Genomic DNA, 25,957 nt, shown 5'->3' on the forward strand with positions numbered 1-25,957 from the left:
AAAATAATTTGAATTCTCAAACCGCATATCCAAAATTCATGCTTGTCAGATTTTCAATCACGGTATGAATTACTTATGAAGTGGAACGTCATTTTTATAAACTAAACATGAATCTTACAGCTCCTTTTTCCGTGCTTATGTATGTAATGAGAACAATAATACATGTATAAAGTTATTTATTTCTCTCCATACATGCGAAAATAGAGCAAGAAGGCATTCTTCAATTATTTTCATATTAATAGCAAGAACTCTGAAGCTGGCAACAGTTAGAAACATTCTTCTTTTCGCTACTAGTAGGGATTATAATAATTGAAAGTGAGTGCATGGCAAAGCTTCCTTTAATAAAGAATAATTCATTGTGTAGCCAATATTTTTTATCTGCCTTTATTTATCGCACAGATTGGCCAGCGAATCATTAGAAATTTCTTTTATCCAAAGAACACAACGCATATTTTTTTACGATGTTTGATAATCCACAGGCAATTCGAGAACAAAATTATATCATGCCTCCGTTTAGTGCTGCTATCTCCACGAACTGGCGTGCCGGACACTCGAGCCAAAAAATAAAATAAAACAAGAGCAATTTTGACCTGCGGTTTCAATATTGCAACTATCGAACATTCTAAAGACGATAATATTTCAGTGAAGAAGGGTCACCAGAGAATATTCGGCAACGCATGCTCCAAACTTCCTTCCCAAAAGCGGAAATAATGCCGGGCACTAGCGGGTGGTCCAGGTTTCAATATTCAGCCGTTTTATGCGCACTAATGCATAATACATTGAATATGGATCGAGCTGCGGCAAGACGCGAAAGAATTCCTATTTTTGCCTCAACGCTTTCTAAAAAATGAAATGTCATTCTTACTGTAACCACACGGTACTCTGAGCTGACTGTACACTTTAAAGCTGACTGTACAGCTTTTATACTCTATTTAGAAATGTTTGGAACACACGCTTTGATCATTTTAAAGTCGTAAGTTGACGGAAGATAAAGTGAGGAGTATAAATGTTGAGTGTTTTAAGCATTGTGTAATCTACATTATTCTGGGTAGACGTAACTTGACTTAAGATTAAGTGTGGCGTACGAACGATGAATGTTTTAAACAATGTTCATCTATATTTTATTTATGAATATTTTAAAGACTTAGGCTGTTAAACACAAGCAGGTTTTCCAGCGCGTATACCTACAAGCCTGCGCATGATGTGTAAGAATATTACCTCGATCATATTCATACGAATCAAAATAAAAAATTGATCAAATCAAATCTAAATTCTCGATCAAATTTCATTTTTAGTCATAAATTGCGAGAAATTTCTGCAACGGGTGAAGAGGATTGTAGTAAAATATTTATTATTTTTGGATGATTAACTAGGTAAAATTTTTGTTCGAAAAATAAAAAATTCAAACTTCATTGAAACTATTTATCGAGTTGAGAATTCTATCTCAATATTTGGTCTGAAAAAATCTTCGTTTAAGTAAAAATATTTAGTTGTGAAATATTCGAAATTATTTCGAATATTTTGAAATTCTTTGACGAAGACGGAAAAATTGGAATATCCACTTACAGGTAATGCCGAGGGAGTAATGTATGCTACATTGCAACAAAGTTGAGGTAAGTCATCTTATATAAGCAATATGATCGTTTATTTATTAGATTATCGTTTATTTTAAACTTACTTCAGGGAAACCAATGCAACATTTCATCGTTTTTTTTTTCTTCGCATATCTTTTCAAAATATTTACGGTAGAATTTTTTACATTTTTAGGTCAAGTGATCACTTAACTTGAAACAAGGAAATGGTAAATAAAAAAAGTGCAGCCACCCGAGGCCTGAACTACTCTAATGCATGCTGAATAAGAGGCCCATGAGACGAAACGATTTGCGTTTGAAGCTTCGGCTTCTCTAGACAAATAAAAGATAAATAGAACAAAGAAATGCCAGCGCTCGTTTTTTTTCCGAACTTCTCGTGGTCTTTTGCTGTCACACTGCAAAAACTGAGATTTTTATATTCTTTTTTTTTTACTTCTGGAAGCTTGTCGTAAAAAATTAAACTATTGATAAAAGAAGCTAATTCTTCCTGTATGTAGTATTTTCTGTGTGTCCATGAGATCGTAAGTACAAGTTTGGTATGATGGTGTGAGCCTTCGTCTGAATAAAAATATTTTCAAATATAAATTGTATATCAATACAGTTAGTAAATCTGATTGATTTTTGTCATTTAACGAGTTCTCCAATTGACATTCATTTGCAATTGTTGTCGTCGTCCTTCGAATCGTGTTTAAAATGCAAGATATATTCATTGCAGGAAGTTTTTTTTGAAAATACGGCCTAAGTTATGGGAGTTTAAAGAGCACGCGCTTAACCTACATACCAAGTAAGTTCATATTAAGATCATCCAACATTCGATTCCCGCATTTCTTTATGAAATTGGACTATAATAACAGTACAGCTTCAGATAAATAACAGGAGGTAAAATTAATACTTCTATCTTTTCTAAATTATCTTCAGAAGCGCTTGTTAGAATGAATGGTCTGATTTTTTTCGAGAGTGATAACTTCCCGAAATATTTGGAGGCTAGCATTAATGTACATTTACATAATGCAAGAACAACAGCAAAAAGCTGAGTTGCAACAGAAATCTGGCTTTTAGGCCGAAATAACGAAATGTTTTGTTTATTAGTTCATTTGTTGCCATAAACTTTTGGATGGTTAAAATTTATTTCAGCTTATTCACAAATATTTGTCAATTATGAATTCAAATAATAGGAGATGACATATCAAGTAATGCGTATTGATGTAACAAGTGTACTATTACAATTGAAATATAGACTCTATATCCTGAATGTTTAATACTAATCTACGCCCATTGGTATACTGAAGAATTCCATATTAGCTGGGCGTTGCCAGCGTACTGTGATATGTCGTCTTCAATTATTTGTTGCGTTCGCTTTAGAGCAAGCATTTAATAGTGAGGAGAATTACATTGCATGGAGGTAAATGCAGTCAGTTGCATGGACACGGAATATGTCCACATTAAGAAGGCATCGTAGTTATTTCAATGAACCTAATTTAACTATTTATACATGAATTTATTTACATTAATTGTACTCAACAGTGACTGAGAAGACATTGACTGACTGGTTGGTCCAGTCAGTTGCATAGACCACAAATACCCCCATATCAACAATGAATCGTAATCAATCTTCAATTTACTCCATTTAATTGTATATACATAAAATTATATATAATAACTTCATTCAACAGGGACTGAAATCAACACACACGCACAGAAATAGTTTCGCTCAGCGCCAGTACTTACCTTGTGGTGGCGTACGTGTGACACGGAGTATCTGTTTTCCGAAGAGTAGACTTGTTGACCAGCCGTCAGGATCTGCTCGTCGTCACGCTTCAGCCATGTAACCTACAACATAAAATGGTCTACGTCAAGGATCTTGTAGTGCAGCATAGTAAGCGGTTGCATGTATGTGCACCAGAATTCCTGATCTACTGGAAAATTGAGATTGAGGTAGGTTCTTTTCAAGAAAATTAAAAAATAAAATTCAATCTAGTTACTCGGGACAATTTGGCACAGAAAATTTGTTACAATTAAAGTCATCATTGCATTCAAAATTTATATTGAGAGCTTTATAAACTTTCATTCCAGTTCATAAAGCCGTGAAATTGGTACCCGCTGCTGAACGTTATCAACGAGAAAATTCATGAAAATCTGAAAGGTAAATAAGAAGGCGGGAGAAGTTTGAGCTGAAGTGCCAACACCTCGCGTGCTCGCTTCAAAATGTGGATCCGGCAGCGATCGATCAGTTTTCACTTTAGTCCGAACTTCCAACTGACTGCTAGTAAACTCGCCTCTTCTGATTTTATATTTACCGCGTCCCGGACCGTAATACTGCCAAAACTACTGCTTTCCCGCGAGATTCAGAAGTCCTAACCTAATACTACAGCCCATAAATTGTGCGCCTAACTGCTGGCCTCAAGAAAACAATAAGACAACTTTGCTCGGCAGACCTTCAAGTTGCCTTCCGTCTCGCCCTTTTTCAAAGGTGTTTTAGCGAGGCACCTCTGTAGATGTCATAAAAGGGACCAAAAGATAATTGATTAAATATTTTACCATCTCTCTCACTCACCCTCCATTGGCACGAGATGTATTGAAACATTCCTGCAATTTAGCAACTGACTAAATGGTTTTCATCCACATCATCGGTTGTGGAAGAGATTTCAATTATTAACCATAAGATTATGCCAAGGCAAATGGTGAGAGAAGTGTTATTTCTGCTATATTCTTATATATAACATTATTAATTATTTAAACTAAAGAAATGCTAGCTCATAATCACGATCACGATGTATTTCCTTCTATGGCAGCAATGTTTTGGCTCAACATTTTAAATTAACTAGGGTTGTAACCGAAATCGTCAGCGAGGGCTAATGATTTTTCTGGTGAATATTTTTATTATAAAGATATATCAATAAATAGAAAATTAACTATATTCTGCCGCATGATTCCGTATATTCTTAGATGTTCGATCAAATTGTAACAAATTCCACGGATAACACTGCTGCCGAACAGCCGGCTGTCCAAAAATGAGATTATTGTATACAAATGGATATACAGATAATAATGAATAGCTTAAATAAATGGTTGAGTTTATAAGTATTATTTAAAAAGAACGTTACGTAATCCATCAATTATAGAACAATGGATAAATTGAAACTGATGGTCCAAAAAATTGCATTCGACTTTTTGATGTATTACAATGTCGGAGGTGATTACCAGAGAGTTGATTGCAAGATTTTTGGTGATTACGAATATAAATGGGCAGAGAAAAGTTCACTGCTCCTGCTGACTTACTTTTAGAGCAACAAACAATCAAGTGAATTAAATCCGCTGCGTCTTGCATGAATAGCAATAGCTTTTCGATTCATGATTTATAGTGTCTACCATTGTTATCTCATAGAGAAGTCACCTTCACACAAGGATATTTTTCGTCAAATCCTTAATAATAATTACAATCTGGGAACACAACAAAATATTTTATCGAATGTTATTCCTTTTATCTATTTTTTTCGTATATATAATAACTATTTCATCTAATGAGTGAACGTTGACTGATGCTTTACTAACTTTTTCTCGACACGATGCAATTAGTGGTACGCAGACACTTCGTTAAATTCTTTCCTAATTCCCTTTCTCCGGCATCAGTAATTTCCTTTCAACTAAACAAAAACTCCAACTCGTGACGTTGTAATAAAATTGAGCATTTTATCGTCAGTCTTTATAATTTTTTTGACAATTCATCATCATCGAGCTCGAATTTTAAGGCAGATCGAGCCGCTGTGTTGTTCACTTCGTAGGATAGTCATTCGCATTGCATCGTAAAATGTTCATCATAATAATTAAGTTTAGTCAAGTACAGTGTATTAAAGCTTCAGATGCTTCGATCGCATTGATATTGATGTCGGCTAATTGCGAATTATCAAACCGAAAGAGTTCTTTGAAGTCCAGCGAGGCTTCCAAAATTCAAATGTGAATTTCTTTCGTACTTTCAGTTTTGCGTATCATTATATGCGAATCAGTCACATCTAAAGCAATTCACTTTTTAGTTTGAATTCAAATATTTGTTTTAAATAATGGAAATAGCGCTAAGGTTCTAAAAGCAATCAATATATGTTACAATGTAAACGGTCAACTATGTCTATTGCAAAAAACTCTGCTCGAAGACCGCACATTATTGGAATTATATAATTTCATAAGTAGAAATTATTTATTTTAAGGATAAGCAGTGTCTGCCAACAATTAAATAAAATTAAATAAATATCAGGCTGGCCATTAAAAACATAACGAATTTGTAGCCAGGTTTCAGCAATTATAGTCCACGAGGACAAATTGTAACGTAGGTGAACGGTCTGACAAAATGTTGCACAGAACTCAAAGTTTTTACTTGAATTTCTAACTTCGCTCGGATTTCGATCAACGTGCAAGCGTGTTTTCCCTTCATCGAAGAAGAGGCAATTCAATCGGACGGTTGCCTTTGGCCGAGCAGCATCGAGGCACTTGGGAATTCTTGACTCTAACGCGTAGGCGATTTCAGTGCCACGATTCTCTAATGGGGGATTTCTGCGATAGAAAATATTTTTCTTTAAGCGTTGATGGTTCGCCGACCGTCATTCTCTAATAGATGGTTCCTACTACAAGAAAAATTATTTTCTTTGAAGCTTTGGTAATTTGCTAACTTCAATAATGTTCAGTCTTTATTCTCATTAAATAATAAACTCGTGCAAGTGCAACTAAATTTTGTGAGCTAAGGAATAATTTGTTCAAAGTTTGCTACATGCTCGTGAAATTTAACCTGCAAAGTATTTTAAAATTCCCGGTATAACGTATAATGAAAAAATTACGGACTTTTGCGATGAATTTTGTTCGTAATGCGGTGTGTTTTTCGTCCCATCATGAGTCAATCGAGAGCATAATTATGACGAGTATGAGAGCGTTTTAATTTGGCATGGCTTGTAAATTACTTCATTGCCATCCTTTCAATTATAGAACGCATTTACCATCGATCGCTTGGGCATCGCCAGGTATAAGGTAATAACTTTAGTGCGTCAAGAATTGAAGATACAGTGCGCCAGCACGAGATTAACATTAGCACAAATCTATGCCCTGCAAATGAATCCTATTTCTCCAGAATATTAACCCTATTACCATCGATTTCGGTATTATAGGTTATGGCGAAGGTACAGGGAGGTAAAAATCCATAGAAAATGATTCACTTTATTTGCCGGCCAGAGAAAAGCTGCGTTGACTGACATCCTCATCAATATCAGCAATAGAACCCGGTGCACGTGCAGAAATTATTATTTTATAATTCAGGAGCAACGAATAATTAAAATTTACGAACCACTTCTTTCAACCAAAATATTCTAGGATTTTGTGTGACCAAAGCCAAGCGAAAAATATTAATTCAAAATTTATGCAAGATGCGACGCACAGAAAATAATTATTCTTCATCTAAAAAATTCAGTCGTTATGCGTTTATAAAACAACTTTTATCGCGATACTCGTTAGTATCGAAATAAGTTGGAAAAAAATTAAAAGATATTTCAGTGTTAATTCGGAATAAATCTGGAGAGTGTGCATAGAAATGTTGACTAAGATCTTAACCAGTCGCTACAGGATCACAATAACATTTCCAATTAAGTAATATCTAAAAAATTTAACTCAGTACTCAGTGCAGTGAGTGACATATAACGCATCTCTCGTCAACGAAAACGTGAAGTCACGGAAAGACAGACAGACGGACAGACAGACGGACAGACGGACGGACGGACATGGCGAGCACAATAGTGCATTTTTTCCATAAATTAGAAAATGCGCTAAAAACATTGAAATTTATTACCAGAGCTTAAGAGGATATACTTGTATTTTTTTTCAAACTTGTTGCAACAGAAATTTCATCAATTCTTTCGTCCAATATTTTCCGCCTCTGCAAATTTTTGAGCCTGCTATCCGGCTTTCCTTACCGCCCACTCCGTATTTGTTTCTAATGAAAGGTGAAGCTTGCACCGACCACTTAATTTCGTGCACTTTTGGTGTAAAGCTTTACGCGGGCTAAGGATCCCAGAAAGATACACGAAACGGGGGCTATTGCAACGTAGCCACTTGGTTCTCTTGCCACGAGATGGAAGGCAAACTCTTTCTCTGCTTTCATTTAATCGAGAGAGACGATTACCTGGCAGTGATCTCGCGTTTCATTCCGTGGTTTGTTGGTTAATCCCGCTCCAATCCTGGCAATTCCAAGGGCATCTCGGAGGCGCTCCACTCCAGAGTCCAATTCTTTTTCGGGTGCTTTTATACATCTTCCTTGTCCGCTACGAGAGCTCGGCCGTGGAGTTTGAAGCTTCTTCTCAATAGATCGCAAGCCCGGCAAAATATCGCTCGCTTGTTCTTACTTTGCCCAGGCGCAATTCTTTGCAGTGTATTGAGTCACGTGCTGCGAGACTGAACAAGAGTGTTGGTAGAATAATACCATTTGTAACTGAAAGAAGTTAAGATCCATAAAAGAGATCCTAGAGGGCTATTTTGACCTTGAATCATAAATCTGATGAACATCTTGATAAGTGAATTTTCAGTAAACAGGAAAATAAAGACTAAATAATTGTAGGAAATAATAATCATTATAGTCGTTCACATAACTATTTTTATGATTAAGATTAATAATTTAGATGAAAACTATGAAATTGCAGTTTTTTTTTCAAAGTGGAATTTCACACATTTAGAACACATGGCAGGAAGGAGGGGCGATAAATCTCATTTCTCTTGGTACTCTAGGAATTGCACCATACCAAAACCCGTAAAACTTCCCCCTAGGCTATAATTTTTAGATACTTCAATGCCTTCAAACTTTAACTGACAATTGCTGGTTGAAGAATAACAGGCGTCGCACCTGTCCCTCGTTTGAAACTTCATTGTAGTTATGCAACCCTAAAATTTAAACTGTAATACGTACAATGACCTCACCAACCCTTCACTTGAAACTGTAATACATACAAGCACCGCATGCACCAACCCTTCACTTGAAACTGTAATACATACAAGCACCGCATGCACCAACCCTTCACTTGAAACTGCAATACATACAAGCACCGCATGCACCAACCCTTCATTTGAAACTGTAATACATACAAGCACCGCATGAACCAATCCTTCATTTGAAACTGTAATACATACAAGCACCGCATGCACCAATCCTTCACTTGAAACTGCAATACATACAAGCACCACATGCACCAATCCTTCATTTGAAACTGAAATACATACAAGCACCACATGCACCAATCCTTCATTTGAAACTGTAATACATACAAGCTCCGCACTAACCCTTATTTTAAAACTGCGCATCACTCGCCAGCTTGCGACACTCGCCTTTAAAAAACTAACAATTAATTAAAATTAAACGTTACATTTTTAACATAAATAAGAACGCCCCCCAAACTTTGCTCGCTCTCATGCAAAAATACAGAAGCAGTCAAGCATTCGTCATTCAGTCTCGTGTTCCAGCACAGCAAAGGCCTTCGCCTGAGCATGCGCCTGCCGTCAATCTAGCTTGTCTTACTTTATTTTTGTGGACAATAACCCTCGCACGAATGTGCACTATTTGCCTGAGTGCACTCGCTTCTTATGGAGTTAGTGCGGCAGCACGGAACTCCAATAGAGAGACGAATAAAATGCGCTATGCAAACATCCGTGGATAATAACGAATATGAGGTGGACCGAGAAGGCTGCTTGTCGAAGTACCGGACTTCATGTGGTTCGTGGAGATATTTTCTCATCGCTTGTATTGATCCCTAACAACTATGACATTGATTGTACTAGTTAAATTGGAATTTCAATATATGCAAAAACATATAGATCCGTTTTACGATCCGTTTAAGCTTTGTGTCTTCTCGGATGCTTATTTTCTTTGTTTTAAATCGAAATTCTTCCCCTGAAGGTGGAACTTTGCTCAAGTTCATTTATTTTACTCACTATAAATATCACGTGTAATAATATTACAAATGAATAATGCAATGTCGTTAGAATTTTCAAGTAAAAATACGGCCTTCAAGATTCTAAAAATTACGTTAATGGCTATAAATGGTCTATGGGATGTTTTGTTAATTCAAATAAACGAGTAATGGGGGGATAAATCTACTTTACATATAGTGAATGGCAAACAATTTCCATTAGTAACAAAAAGAAAACTCTCTTATAGTGAAAGTGAAAAAATGTGCAATATCATTATATGACATCTAGATTTCACTCCCTAAAAAAGTTATAAATAAGTGCTACTAAAAAATTTACAAGTTCATGAATAACATGTGAAGGAGTTGTTCAAAATCGAATATAAGCAGGGCGACTGCAATAACTATAAAGCTAAATCGTTCGGACCATTTGAAGCTGTCTCGAGAAATATATTGCCCAGAACAATGTTACTCCATGAACATATTCGGTCAGGAACACGGTGTCTGGCTTGTACCAGGGACGCGGAGGCAGCAACATTGAACTGAATTCAATGTTCTTATTTGTCGAATAATACATAGATTGTTCCAAAGTTAGCGTTTTTGTTGCCTTCCATCGATATTTATTCATTCGAAATGGTTGCATGTATTAAATAGTGCGTACTTAGATAAAGAAATAACGAATATGAGACTAGATTTTTTTAGTAGTATCCTATTTACATGATTTTGTGCGTATGTCGACCCAAATTTCATCACTCAATGCGTCTTGTAACTTGAAAATGAATAATTGAAACATTCGAAATGTCGTTAACGAAATAAAAATGTCCATCGGTACCTTGATTCTCTATTTACCAGTTCAAACGAAAAATATTTTTCGACATATTGAAAAAAGTAATAAGAAAATTGCCAATAAAACGAATTCTCTGGTCTTCAATGAAACTTGCTAAAAAGATAAAGAAATCTACACCAATATGGAATAGATATACGTAAATACAACATGAAAAGAGAAATAATTCGGACAAATGAATGCTTAATGCGCGAGTCGTGAAATTTCTTCTGAACGAATAGGTTATAAAGTCTCTCTGTACTCGTGGATGCCTTGAAACGTGACCTCATCAAAAGAATTCGTAATTAGACTTTCAACTTCCCGAGCAAGCTTGAGCTCTATGGTTGTCGCATAATTTCCCTGGAAAATACAAAAAAAATGTGGCGCTCCGGAGCAGACAACAGCAGACTGTAATTATTCGACTCCGATGGAAACCAACCTTTTTCAGATTGTGTAGAATTCGACATTGCTATTAACTGGCAATTGAAAAAACTAATTAGCATATGAAATGGAATGTCCGCTGGACTGATTAAGGGAAAACAAGATTCGTCTTCCGAGGCCTGGAGGCAAGGCTCGCTTTACAAAGGGTAGAATGGCTTCCTAGAACTTTGGCACTTACTTGTTACTCTGGTGTAATAAAAGTTTTTCATTTTTGCCCTTGCAATAAAATTGTAGTTAACTCAACAATTATCGTGATTTATTTTCAGAAAACCATAAGTTCTTGATAAAGGCAACACTTATGTGGTTGGACCTCAATTTTTCTTCGCATGATCAGAAAGAAGACCGACGAAAGGGAAAGAAAGCGGTCGAAAGTTTTCAGAATTTTTTTGTACATTACTCTTGTTATTGTTAGAGCTTTAGAAAACTAATTTCCTATGCCTTACGGGGAGCTTACAAATTTCCGCAAACAATAATCAATCGACCAACTACTATTTGAAGTGCATTTATTGGGATCCATAAAGAATTACATTCTTTCAGTTTCGTAACGCAATAGTTTATAAATGTTGATGGTTCACATTTGCATTATTTATATATCTATTAATATTGATAAATACATGCAGAATGAAAAGAAGCATAGGATGAAAAATAGAAAAAGAGCATCCCTTGCTATTATGATGAACTGGCGCACACTTCTGCATTAAAGCTATTAATTACAGAGAATATTTTTTCATCCCATTTCACAAAGCCAAAACAATACTTCGCAATGTCCAATAAGTTTTTGCATGCGATTGAAGCAAACCGATGTGAAATATTACTTCCAGTTGACGGCTCGCTGAGACAGCCTCAGGGATAGATAAGCAAAAAGAATTCTCCGTCAGAGACGCTTCCCTGATTTATGAGCGGCCTTAAGGCATTCCAAACCTTACTTTGCATAATAAAATGTATTTTTCCTTTCTTATCTGCACTAATATCGAAGGAGACGTTTTCGTTTATAAACATTGGGTGGATGGCGATCTGAAAATGAATACATTTAATCAGTCGCTATCGACTATTTTGCTCTTATTTTAAAACATTAAAGCTGTTATATAACTCATTTTTCACATCTCAAGGTGTCTATTCATCAAAATTAGTTCCGAGAGCGATCTGAAAATGAATACATTCAATCAGTCGCTATCGACTATTTTGCTCTTATTTTAAAACATTAAAGCTGTTATATAACTCATTTTTCACATCTCAAGGTGTCTATTCATCAAAATTAGTTCCGAGAACCAAATTTCAAACATGATTTGCAAAACATCGCCACACGATATTACAACTGTTGCTTCTTCTCTTGAGTTGCGTAAGCGTCGTTACTCAAACTCCTTAAAGAATAAATTGATAATTCAGCTACTGGGAAAATCCATTTAAAGAAATTCGGACAACAAGAGCTCCAATAGAAACAGCAATGCAATGCAGAAACAAATCTCACACGCCGGTGATGCATTGACGCGCCGATATCTGAGGGGAGACAATACAAATGTGAGGGCAAAACAAATGTGCCGGACGATGGATTTCAGAGCCTTCTGGAAATATCGACACCAATTTGCATTGTTTTGAATAGAAGCACGAACATTCGATATATAGATCCATAGACTTTCTTTAACTTTTTAGCTGAAAAACATTGTATATTGGTGCAGATGAACTTTAAGAATCGTTTTTAACAACAGTCAAATTGTTGGAAATTGTTTAGACTGTAAGACCACATGAGAAATATAATTTTACAAACCGCTGATGCATTGTGTTTTCTAGATAATTTTCTCTCTATGTCTGAAATTTTACTTGACCACTTCTTTCGACTCAAATAACAAACATTGCATAAAGTTATCCTGACACACTAGACTAGATAAGAACAAACAGAGTAGATAAAACTATGGAAAATTATATGTTCAGATTTGAGATGCCTAGCACCATATCGAACCCGGTGTAAGTCTAGTAGCTACTTCCAACTGTCGTCAGTTTTGAAAAGATCTGGTCAAATGACACGATTTTAGATTTTCTGTGAACAAGGCACGATAAGTACAAGAATCGGTGACAGGCAACATCGGGCCAACTCTTCAGCTCTGACATATCTATGTTTTGTTATGTTATGTTATGTTATGTTAGGTTATGTAATGATACTTGAGATTTTTAATTTAGGAAATGATACATTAATTTCGGCCAGCTTATGACAGCGTTTTTATCAAATCACATAATGCTGTCCAATAGAATAAAACTACTTAAACAACCTTCCCTGCACATTCAATACAAACAAGAAGATTGCTTGATTTATTTTATTTTAGCAAGCGTAACAAAATTGAAATTTATGTGACCAAATAGCTGATGCAGTTTGCACACCTAACTCAAGGAAGGTGATTATTTTTTTCAAAGTCAATCAAATGACTAGATTTGGAAGTGTATAACATACTTTCTTAAATAATATGAACCAAGCGAAAAACTTAAACTTATGTTAGTTCAAATAGAAATTTCTTTTTACGTTGAATTGCTCTCTCATATAATATGCTGAATGTTGGGTTAAACCCTTCCATATTTGTCAATCACGGGGTCCAATATCAGCAAGCTTATCCAGTTAAGGGGACGGTCTAACCTAAATTGGAGATAGCCTATAACTCCTAAAGTTATTATCCGATCATCATGAAACTTCACATTCAAACGTAAAATGTAAAAATAAAAACATTTTACTTCTATGAATTTTTCGAAAAAATTGATAGAAAACGTGATATTCATAGAAAACGGAAAAATAACGGTTACTATAGAAAATCTATCTCCTCCCACAAATATCGTCCTACAACATCCAGACACATATCATTCGATTCGTAAAGACCATATCTATCGACTCTGTCATCACTTTTTTCATTTTCCACCTAGTTTTTTTTTTATGACGTTTTTTTCCCATTTTTTACATTTTTCACCCCTCCCCCCCCTTCTCCCCCATATAAAAAACGAACCAGACTGAAATTCAAAAAAGTGATGATAGAGTCGATAGGCCTGGTCTTTACGAATCGAATGGTATATGTCTCATTGCTGTAGCTTAAAAACTGTAGGAGGAGATAGGTTTGCCGTGCGACCAATCGGAGGTTTTCAGGACGCCCAAAAAACTGCCGCGGGGCACGTAAAATAACGTAAAAGAGTCGTAACGTAGCCAACATACCGAAACTAAGCCAAAAGTACGCAAGGAAGGTGTAGAGCGAGCGAGTGGCAACCTTCCACCTTGCTGTCATGATGGGCACTAAGTGCTTAGCAGCTCCACCCTGTATTTTATAGTCCACGCCTTCTAATTTTCTCCATAAAGAATAATGAAGGCCTCCCAACACCCCCCCCCGTTCTATGGGGCGTGGTGAACGTAAAAATGGACGTAGACAGATGATTTTGCTACCAATAGAATCGTCAGAAAGTAAGCTTTAACATGAGTATATGCACCGGATAATGCCATGATTGGCCGCTTTACGTCAGGCGTTCCTTTTTAGTTTGTCCAGCCCTCTAATTAGTTCCATAGGTAATAGTTAAAGGGCCTAAAAACTGCCCTTCTTTGGGAAGCTGTCACGAAATCATTTTTTGACGCACAGGGATGATTCTGGTACCGTTGAATGCGTTGAAAAGTGAGCTTTAAGATGAGCCCAAAAAGTGGAAAACGCCTAAATTGAAAATTTTAGGTTAGACGGTCCCCTTAAACAATTTTAAATTCAAATCATTCCAAGAGCATGACTTTGGGCATGATCTACTCGCTCTATCTTACTCCATCTTACTTACTCTTTATGTTTACAACAAAGTCAGACGTTCTTAATGTTTTAATGTTCTCCATTAGCACAACTATTTCGAACATTTCAAATTCATTCGAATAATACTTCAGTGCTTATCGCGGCAGTTAGAAAGTTGTTTTGAATAATCTAAAGAATTTGATTTTAAGATTAGTTTGAGTTAAAAGAATTCTTTGCCTTGTTTTCCGCAGGGGTCATCTTTTACTTACCTTTGAGCGAGGCTTTGAAGGCTCAGGCTTGCATACCAAAGCAGTTGCTGCTTCAAAAGACAAACGGATGCTGCAGTTCTCAAATAATTCGCTTCAAAGACCTCAAGAGGAAGGGCGAGAAAATGAAAACGAAAGTAGAATCTTGTCTGGAACATCGAAATCTCATGCGCTTCAAGAGTTGCATGAATAATTCACAGCGTGTACACTGCTTCTCGGGGCCTTAAATTCACGAGAAATATGCAAAATTCTTGACATAAGCGAGCGCTAAAATCAGGCACACAATGCAGCAATGCACGCTCCTTTCCACGAAAAATTCAGCAAATTAAATTTCGCTAAAAATCTACATTTCACATTTTTTAAATTTTAACTATATTTATTATACGAGGATTATTTTTGCCCTTTTTAGAAGCTCTCCAAGTATTTGTGATGGATTTCAAATGAGCATGTTGAGGATAAACATTCTTTTGCACATTCATATAAAAATTACTTGTCATATCGAGAAAGGCATCATTGTTATAAACGAAGAACAAGAGTGTTCTTCATCATTAACATCATCCGAATTAAAGTCAGCATCATCTCATAATTCGACTTAAAGCTGGCCAAAGCAAAATTTCCGAACTAGCAAGAATTTATTTCAGAACTATAATAATTTTCATTGTAATTACAATAATATGCTCTTGCTAAAGACAACGATTCAAAGGAAATTTTATTGCTTTTACAATTATCATTGCATGCTAAACATACTTACTTATAATTAATATAACAAATGTAAACATAAAATCACGTTAACAGCCTTCTATTTTATCGAATTTTTTGTAGCGTTTGGAATCGTGCATCAGCGCTGAAGATGCCAAATAATGATGAATGTTGTGTTTGCTCTACTTTAAATTTAAACACATGCTTATGGTCCCAAATGACAGTAAAATATAAAATATCTTGTCGTCCTTGCTTTGAACTCCAAAATAAGGTCAACTTATTTATTTCTAGAAATATAACGCACAACAAAAGCCTCGAATTATGGTCTATTTTACATTTCATAGAACAATAAATTCATGCTCAAGACGGAGCACCGTGAGCTGAACGGCCTGTGCATGTAGCGCTTATACACGACGTTGGAGAGCCCAGGTAACTTTTCTCATCAAGCGTTCGTAAATTCCACGTCGTGAAGAATGGATCCCATTACAAGTTTCAAACTCTCCATGGTTCCAGATAAAGGATTGAACAAGAAATATAATCATTCTGGTGCTCCGGCTTTTTTTTGCAGGTCACTATGCTAACAATATTTGCATTGTTGTCCTATACAGAATTGAAATTTTTGAAGGATGGGTGGCAAAATTTGTTTGCAACATTTCAACAAATACTTTAGGATTACAATTTCTTCGTCGACATTTCAGTTTCTCTAACTAGATGACTGGTGTATTCTAGATATCAATAAAAATATATCAAGAAATTTGCATTAGACAGTTAAGGCTTCAAGAAGTACAGATAAAAATCGTCCTGACATGGAAAAGATTTATATAAATGATATCTCAAACAAAATCATTTAAAAATTTACTTGAAGTAGGCCTTGAATGATTGTTGGCGAACGCTTAAATTTGTAGACATCCCTAGCATGTTGCAGCTCTTTTCAAATCATCGCTAGGCAAATATGAATCATATATGTTAAAAGCAACCGAATGTTTAAATTCGAAATTGATTTTTTCCTCTCAGACTGGTTTGATATAAGGTCAAAATAAAAATCTATAAAATATATCTAAAGCCTGATCCCTGAAGAACAAAGAAATCGTTGCTTAATCCGCGTAATTATCAGCGACGGCTTTGGGGGTGAAACCATCGAGTTGTTATCCATTCTCCCGCTGATTGTAGGTAGCCTGAGAGCTGCCGTGATTAGCAGGGAAATAGAACTACATTTTTGTACTCAAGTCATTAGCAGCGATAGAAACAGCGATATCAAATTGCCGTCGTCCAGAGAAGAAGCTAAACAAAACAGCTGATATCATCAACAACATCAGCCTAAACATCAGCAGCTCATTCGAGGTTTGTTCTGATCCGCATTGCGTGCGGCGTTCGCCATCGATCTGGCTTGTAAAGAAGCTTTCTTGCCTCCATCTGCAGGTACACGCGGCCATAATTCATTCATGTTCTTAAAGATTCCTGTTCTTTCAAAAAATAATATGCCAGTAAGTGCGCGCTCAGTTAAGAGTTACGAAAGTCTGCTATAAAAAACTAATAAAAAATTTCGTGTATGTGCACTCGCACGTAAGTAATGTTGCGAATTTTTCAGAGATTCTAATTTTTTCTTTTAATTTTACTGCAATCAGACTTCAATAATGATAACTCGACCAACATATTAAGGTAGTTTTTTCCGTTCTCTTCCTTGTCTTACTCGCTACAAAAACTTTTTTTTTTGTAGGAACTACTTGTTTAAACCGGCATTTCCCGTGATAGACAATAATATTATTCCTACAATTTGAAAATTTCCCAACCTCGAATCCAGTCATCCTGAATTCCGTTATCCCACACTCGTCACGTCAAATCTGTTCACGTTGATTCCAGTAAATAATTTTAGAACTCATTTACTTTAATTAATGTGCAAGCCGTTAAAAACAACCCATATCATCATGAAACGCTCATCAATTTAATACCCAGGTAGAACTGTGAGTGGAAGTAAATTTTTCATTTTGAAATAATTGAAGAATTTAGAAGTTCCAACTCCAGTCGGAAATTTTAAGTATTATGATCCAATGCTTGATATTAAATTTTATTCTCTTAAAAAATGCTGAGACGACAAGTATCTTGGATACGCGCCCGGTCAGCCCTTACGCATTTAAGGCGCCGAGCTTCCAAAGTACAAACACAATTACAAGAACGTCGACGAAAACCGTACTCAAGATTATTTAATTGCAGGAGGCTCATATGTGTGATATGAACGCTTGATTCTTACGCTCAGTTGCGCCAAAACGTGCGTTAATAACACTACCATACGAGCGCCGAAACTCGTGCCCAACTACAATTACCCTAAACCCGTGCCAACTGCAATTACCCTAAACCCGTGCCAACTGCAATTACCCTAAACCCGTACCAAACTACAATTACCCTAAACCCGTGCCAAACTACAATTACCCTAAACCCGTGCCCAACTACAATTACCCTAAACCCGTGCCAAACTATAATTACCCTAAACCCGTGCCAAACTACAATTACCCAAAACCCGTGCCAAAGTCCAATTACCCTAAACCGGTACCTAACTGCAATTACCCTAAACCCGTGGCAAACTATAATTATTACCCTAAGCCTCCTGGCTATGATAATATATGACAGTGGCTAAACTTAAATGTGACTAATAATAGCTCTGATTAACTAGCACCAGTTTGGAAAATATTAAGGAATAAAATTGAAGTCACGGACAATTAGAGATATTTCCATTGAATGAATTCAGAGCAGGAGCAATTAGGCCTACAATGAATGCATGCAGGAAAACTAAGGCGGACGTACGTCACAAGTTTGCCAATACTTCCTGCCGATTGCCTACACGCAATTAATTGCCTTGATTAAACGAATGGTGCTGACACTCGAACGTTTTGTGCGCAGGCAGGAAGATTAGCGCCTGACATGACGAATGGAAATCGATTACGATCGGACATCATTCAGGTGATAGAAAATCCAAGGCTCCAGCTACAAATTTTATGCTGCAAAGCTCAGAGTTATCGTCACTTGACAACACAATGGACATTCAAGATTGCTGGGGGTGCATGCAGCTCATGTCAAAATCTATTGAGAGTTAACTGTAATGAATTGAGCTGATCCTTTGAAATGAATGCCGCATATCCCGGCTCTAGATAAATGGCGTTGCCTCGTTAAACATCGACTCCTATCACAAATGGAATCAATCCTGTCTGACTTTGGCACTGCAGGAAATTAATTTGAATGCAATTTACATCGTCGTTGAACTTGACCAGTTAGATGAGAGATCAATGGTTACGGCTCGGATGATTTATTTTCACTTATGAAGTGAAACCACTGTAAGCATTAAAATGATGATAAAAATTAAATTAATGATGAATTTGAAGCACGGTTTCGGCATAAAGAGCTTGTTAGCATTAGAATGATGATAAAATTTAAATTAATGATGAATTTGAAGCCCGATTTCGGTATAAAGAGCTTCAGCTTACATGTGGATGAGTAAATTCAGATACACAATTAATATAGCGATTATTAAATTCAAATCAATAACAAGCTTTAAGCTGAATTACGGCTAACAAAATCATGCGGAGTTTTTTACAACTACAATTAGTTGAATGTTGATTAAATTTAACTCACTGATGATATTGAAGCCAGGTTGCGGCACATAGAACTTGATAATACATTGGGGCGATATGACTATTGTTTATCATTAAAAGCTGTAGGACGCTGATAAAATTTAGATCAATGACAAATATTTAAGCTAAATTAGTGCACGGATGTGTTTCTATAGCATTACTTTGTAAAAATCACACACATTTTTCGCCAGCCTCATTTCCCAAATTTCTCCACATGAAATAAATAAAATTTTAAAACGAAATTACCCTACTTAATATATCATATATTACTATTGGGATATTCCTCTCTTCAAGCGTCTCTTAAATTTCTGTGCAAAACAGGCTGGAAGTTCCACGCAAAACTTTCTGGGTCCTCGCAATTCTATTTTCTTTGAGCTTCAAAATTCATTTGCAAATAAATGAGCCCTAAAAATTTTCTTGCTTCAAGTCAGTTGTGTCTTCAAATTGTTATTTTTACATCCTGTTCACCTGTAAACATGACACTCGTAAGCTTGATTCCTTACTGTGTGATATTTACCGGCTTTCATTTTTACAAGAACTTTCAAATCGCATTTGAGCAAAAAATAGCTAAAGTTGTACACGGGAAACTAAACTGCATTTCTATATCGAGACTTGAGTGGGTGTATGTGCTTGCAATTTGTTATAGTTTCTTCTCTCCCGAAGCATCGCCAGGGGGAGTGCGCGCAATGCGTTACATGTTCTCTCTCGACGCAGTTTCAGGGCGGGTGCTTGTAACGCGTTATAATTATGTTCTCCTTTCCGACGCTTCATCAGTGGAACCGCGAGCAATGCGTTACATGTTCTCTCTCGACGCATCATCAGGGGAACCGCGAGCAATGCGTTACATGTTCTCTCTCGACGCATCATCAGGGAAACCGCGCGCAATGCGTTACATGTTCTCTCTCGACGCATCATCAAGGGGAGTTCGAGCAATGCGTTACATGGCGGAAGTTTCTATTGATAAATAAGAATGAACAAAAATTATTCTAATGTAAAAATGCGATACTAAAATTTACAGAAAATATGCACCACCTATGTAGTATCTGTTCCACCAGTGACATGAGATGGCCAACTTCTTCCCAAAATTCACGATAAATTGATCTAGTGAAATTTGTCAGCTCTGTAATTTAATCCCTATGAAAAATCATTGGAGCTCACATTAGGTGAATGCTTTCAAATATAATGTGCTTTGATTATCAAATATTTTTATATGGCATCATATATTTATATATTAAACTATTGTGCAACTGTTATAGGTGCAGTAATTTTGAGAAGAGTATTACTTTTCGCGCTACTACCTTGGTGAAAATATACAATTCAATGTAAAATTCCAGCATAAATTTTGTTATTTCTTCTAATATACGAGGTGATATTATGGATCAGCTGGAGACATAATTAAACTTAATTACTGAAGTACCTAATTATTTTGCATTATAATTGCGCCACAGTACACGTACTGCTCATTCACTGAAAATTTTTTTCCACCTCATTTTTTGACGTTACATCAATTGTATCGAGTGAGTATCCCTTTACAACAATTCAAAATTCCCTTTACATAAAATATCCTTTTACATAAATTCAAAATGTGCCTCACATCAATTCAAAAGCTAGGCATATATAGTATCCCTTTAGAAGTTTAAGAAATGCTTTTCTATCCGTAAAATCGGTCTTGAACATTGAACAGATCAGAAATTTGTTAACATTTTTTGTTTAGAAATCTCACAAAAATAAATTCAGGGCACAAATTTTTCTCACAGATCGAGATAAATTGTGGAAAGCAACTAAAAACGGCAATCACAATATTTCGTTACAACTTATTCAAAGTGAAAGTGAAGTGAAATTCATTAAATTTTAGGGTTGGCTGTAAATATTAAAGTAGAATCAAACGAGGACCCAGGAATGTTTTGCGCTAATCACGTCGGGTGTTTTGGGCGATGAAAAATTCGTGTCAGTTGGTCATAAAACAGAAGTAAATTTCCAGGTTATTCACAATGTTCGGACACTGACATGAAATCTCTGGATATTGTGGATCACGCAATTCATTGTTCGGACATTGCGCAGTGATAAGCCATTTCTCTTGTCAAAAGGGAGATATAATGACTAGCGTGCATGCTCAGGTACATCAGTAAGAGGCTCTAACGTGGAGCATTAACTCATCAGCATGAGGGACAGAATGCAAATTGCCTGTTAGGAAAATCATTGGTGGAATCAGACAAACGCTGAGTGAACGTTCAAGCGACAAACTTCAAAGGTCGAATGATACACGGTAAAGACTTGAATAAAATTTCCAAAAAGCTTGATCGTGCCATTCTTTTTGCGTTCTGCTGTTTAAATTCGTTAGCTACGTGACAAAATCGAAGAATAGGATATAGCCGTCCAGAAATTTCATGAAAAAATTTCTTTCCAGTAGGAACATGACTACAAATCTACAAAGATTATCAGTGAAAAACAATTAGTCTTTGATTCTCTAGCATATACGCTGGTTTCTGAATGTTGACAACATAAATGATTAACAGCAAAATCCAAACCGACGAAAATTTTGCCGCAAAGTTGGATGTTAGGAGATTTTGAATTAACGTCAAGTTATAGTATGCAATCCGAAGTTTGTCGCATTGATCTAAGGCATAAACCACAAAATTTTTGTCCAATTATTGGTACATATAGTTTAAATGGCATTATTCTGAATAATGAAACACCAATACTGACTATTTAATAGCACAATTCTCAGTTCTTCGTATTTTTCTAAAGAATTTATCAATGGCTCCTGACCTGTTATTAAAACACTCACCAGATCTTCATATTATTTAAACACTGAATACTCATTATACATATAATTTACCATTTCCCACTACTTTTCAATGCAATAACGAGGTCAATACTAAATACAGGCCAGAAAATGTAAAACTCACCAGTTCGTCGCCGAGGTAGTAAGTGTAGCAGCGGATGGTGGCCGTGCCTCCAACTTGTGCCACGACATCAGAGTTGTTCTGAGCCTCTGGCGTCATCAGGGCCAAGTTGGTCTCACGGCCGCCGCTCGCCAGCTCTCTGCGCGCGTGCTTACGGTGGCTGCTGGCAAACTCGAGCCGGTGACATAGAAGCTCTGCACACAAATACGATTGATTCTGAATATATTGAATGATTAAATATAAATATAAAGAGGGTGTGTGAACTGTGAAGAAATAGAGTGAAAATTGTGCATACGGTGGCTGCTGGCAAATTCGAGCCGGTGACATAGAAGTTCTGCGTATATATACGTTTGATTCTGAATATAGTGGATTATTAATTATAAATATAATTAGGGTATCTGAACTGTGAAGAAATGGAGTGAAATTTGTGTATGCCGGGATGGCTGGCTAACTCGTACCGGTGATATAGAAGCTATGCACACAAGTAGGATTGATTCTGAATATATTGAATGATTAAATAATATGAATATAAAGAGGTGTGTGAACTGTGAGGAAGAATAGAGTGAAATTTTTCCTTGCGATGGCTGCTGGCTAACTCGTGCTGGTGACATAGAACACTGTACAAAAATAAGATTGATTCTGAATATATTGCATGATTAATTCTAAATATAATGAGGATGTGTGAACTGTGAAGAAGAATACAGTTAAATTTGTGCATACGGCGGCTGCTGGCTAATTCTAGCCTGTGAGACAGCAGCTCAGCACGTACGTGGATGGATGATTTATATATATTGAGGGCGTGTGAGGAAGATTAATATGAAACTTGTTCTGTGAAAACGACAAATAAATTTCATTAAACAACTTCCTATTGCATATTAATAGGATCTAATTAATTCTGGTTATGCACAATTTATAGACCAACAAAGAACAGACATCTCCAAAAACCTGATATATGGCGTCAGAAAATATTATGCATTTGAATTGGACGTAAATGGTTGGTGCAAGACTCGCGTCCAAAAATAGCAATAATTTTTGTTTCATAATTTAGGTTGACCACCAAGATTTTGACTTGTTTACTGCAGAAGAATTCGATGTGCAATTCAACCCGACTGAAAAGTTTTACGAACCATCGTCGCTCGTACCACTCGAGCAGCCTTTTCCGCCGGTCTGCAGGGAAATGAAAGCCTGGAACTCATAAATATTCACAAGTAGACATCTTTACCATCGCAGGATATAATATGAACCAATATGAATGGCCGGGCGAACAATAAACAACTTGCTGGTTATTCAAAATAATTGGAAAAAACTTATAGCGAAAGATGAACAACTTTTCTCGTACAAGTTAAAGTTACTTAAATTTCGTTGAAGTCTAAAACCGCTACTTATTTGCGAAAGAAAATTTGTAATATTCAAAATTAATCCAACTACTTAATAAAAATTTGAAATCTATTTCGAATTCGCTCAGGAAGAGTAAGCAAGCTAACAATGAATGTCGAACCAATTTTTCATGACGAGAAAATTAATGAGTTTCGGTGAACAATGAGGCTCGCAGGAATTAGTAAAAGAGTTTCTCGTTAAATAAATGTCAAGAAATGCTAAGGAGTCGACGTCGAGAAGCTTGGAAATATTAGCTCACGCTTGATTGAAAGGACCACTGATGAAATTCTCGAATATTGTTAAAAGCTGATAGAGCAACTATAAGACAAACATTAATTTTATGTCAGTGTTTTCCTCATGAGGTTCGGAATGAAATCAGAAGAATGTTTAAACTACCAGTCGTGGCTTAAAAGACTTAAAATATTTCACTGATATAATTTTTTTTTCATATTAACTCATGCTGGTTTGAAATGGTTGGCTCTAGACCATCAAAGTGGTCGAGTGGTCAAAGAATCCGAGATTAAAGTAGCTAGTGGTGGGTTTGAATCCCAGCATGCTGCGGACATTGGTGGCTTGACATTAAAGAAAGAACCTCAGCATAACCACAAATATTTTGTTTAAAACGAAACCCAAGCCCATCTTACCTCGATTTTACTTCTTTGATTAAGAGGCAAATGACTAGGAACAACATATTTAATCTTCAAGTAAAAAAGACTTATCATCGGATTGAAATATATTTTTAATAAATTAATAATGCATGTGTCACATGTTGTTGAGTGAGGCCGATGCAAAAGCTTGCTTGTAGTATAGAAGCTAGCAGTCAAACTAGAGTGCTTGCATGATGGAATTTTCCGAGTCCTCCTCAGGGTTTGACGACACGGCAAATTATGTCCTATTCTAGACTGGCAGACACGGCAGTTTACGTCCTATTTTAGACTGACAGACAAGGCAGTTTACGCCCTATTTTAGAGTGGCCGACACGGCAGTTTGCGCCCTATTTTAGACTGGCAGACACGGCAGTTTACGTCCTATTTTAGACTGGCAGACACGGCAGTTTACGCCCTATTTTAGACTGGCAGACACGGCAGTTTACGCCCACATTTCAGTCAGGTTGTCTGAAGGTTAAAAGCAGCGACAGCAACAGCTGTCGAGCTGCAATATCGGGCGTTTATGGCATCGTATCCATTGAAAGAATGACGCATCGCCACCTCCGGCGGTGATATGACCGTAAAATGATTGTGGTCGTCGAAATATATGCAGCCATTCATCAAAACCTGCTCTTCCTGCTCCTCGATATGAAGGGGGAAATATTAGCGCAAAAGAGCCACGTATGATACGAGAATATTAATCATGCAGTAAAATATATTCATCATTATACGCTTTCCTGCTAATCGGCGCGGTTCGTAAGACATTTACGATCAAATGGAAAGCAAAATATAAATTAGAGTTTAATATAAAGGGATTTAATCGATCAAATACAAATTAGGTTTAAATTTCGCTTTCCCTGATTTCCTGCTATTTCATTAAGATCAGTTCGTTCATCCTAACAATTCACGATAATAATAATTACACCAAACCATTCACGCTCCAGATAATGTTTATTAGGTTTGTGAAAACCATAAGGAACTATGAAAAAAGTGATTCATCTGCAGAGACTCGTTCAGCGACATTTCTCAGAAAACATAGAGGTTATAAATTGTTGTCTTTGATGGAGGAAAATGGCTTCAATGAAGCATAATATGATCGTGTAATTTGACAACAAAATAATTTCGTCATCTAAGACAGTGCCTGGGTGTTAAATGTTTCTTTTGTGACTGGCCTGATTTTTGGCATAAAAACGCCGAGTTTGGCGTTAGCACAATAGAACACTCAAAAATTTCGAGTCACTTTTATCCTGAGGTCAATAAGAAAACGATAGCCAGTAATGGGTAGAATCAATCGTAAATTACTTCATAGAAATTCTAACGCTTCCGACTCTAATTCTTGTTTGGCCGCTTGCTTCTTTGAAGGTGTATCCGATTAAAAAGATTATCTTAAGTTCGTGTCAACAATCCTTTCCCTGACGTAAACAAATTTTTGCAACTTTTAGAGCACACGTGTCAATATTAATAGTATTTATTTGAATCAAGAAGTTCTTTGGTGTTTGAAAGTTAATTTGTATATAAAACCAAACGTTCCGCGGATGGAGCTAGACTGCTGAATTAATTCGGCTATATTGGTCAATGATAACGTTTGACTCAAATTGCGAGGAAATTTCATCTTCACAATTTTCAAAGGAGTTACTATAATTTGCATTAATGCCCCTGAAATTGTTGATGCATTTACTGCAATGAGGTACAATTAAACTGAACGGCGACGTACCCCTCGACGTACCCCTCGTTGTAAAGAGCTTCTGTAAGCCCATTTTTTATAATAAAATATCATACATATATTTTTAAACAACAACAGATAGGAGTCGATAGTCACCCTTGATAAGCGCCCGTTACAGCGGAGTGCAATAGACTGAGCACTTGAATCGCTCAGAATCTCTATAGGGAGGAGAGCTCTGGTAATGCCGTCTCATTATCC

General features: G+C 36.3%; 1 protein-coding gene across 1 annotated transcript in view; it reads right to left on the bottom strand.

Annotated features, from left to right (window-relative positions):
- LOC108678025 overlaps positions 1-25,957 on the bottom strand; it is a 158,635-nt gene that overhangs the window by 37,773 nt on the left and 94,905 nt on the right. The window contains exons 3-4 of the mRNA XM_018166357.2: positions 22,016-22,206; positions 3,321-3,422 (exon numbers count right to left, since the gene is read on the bottom strand). Of these exons, the coding sequence (XP_018021846.1) occupies positions 3,321-3,422; positions 22,016-22,206 (293 nt within the window). The remainder of the gene's footprint in view (positions 1-3,320; positions 3,423-22,015; positions 22,207-25,957) is intronic.

This window comes from Hyalella azteca, unplaced genomic scaffold (assembly GCF_000764305.2).
Source record: "Hyalella azteca isolate HAZT.00-mixed unplaced genomic scaffold, Hazt_2.0.2 contig8314, whole genome shotgun sequence".
NCBI lineage: Eukaryota > Metazoa > Arthropoda > Malacostraca > Amphipoda > Hyalellidae > Hyalella > Hyalella azteca.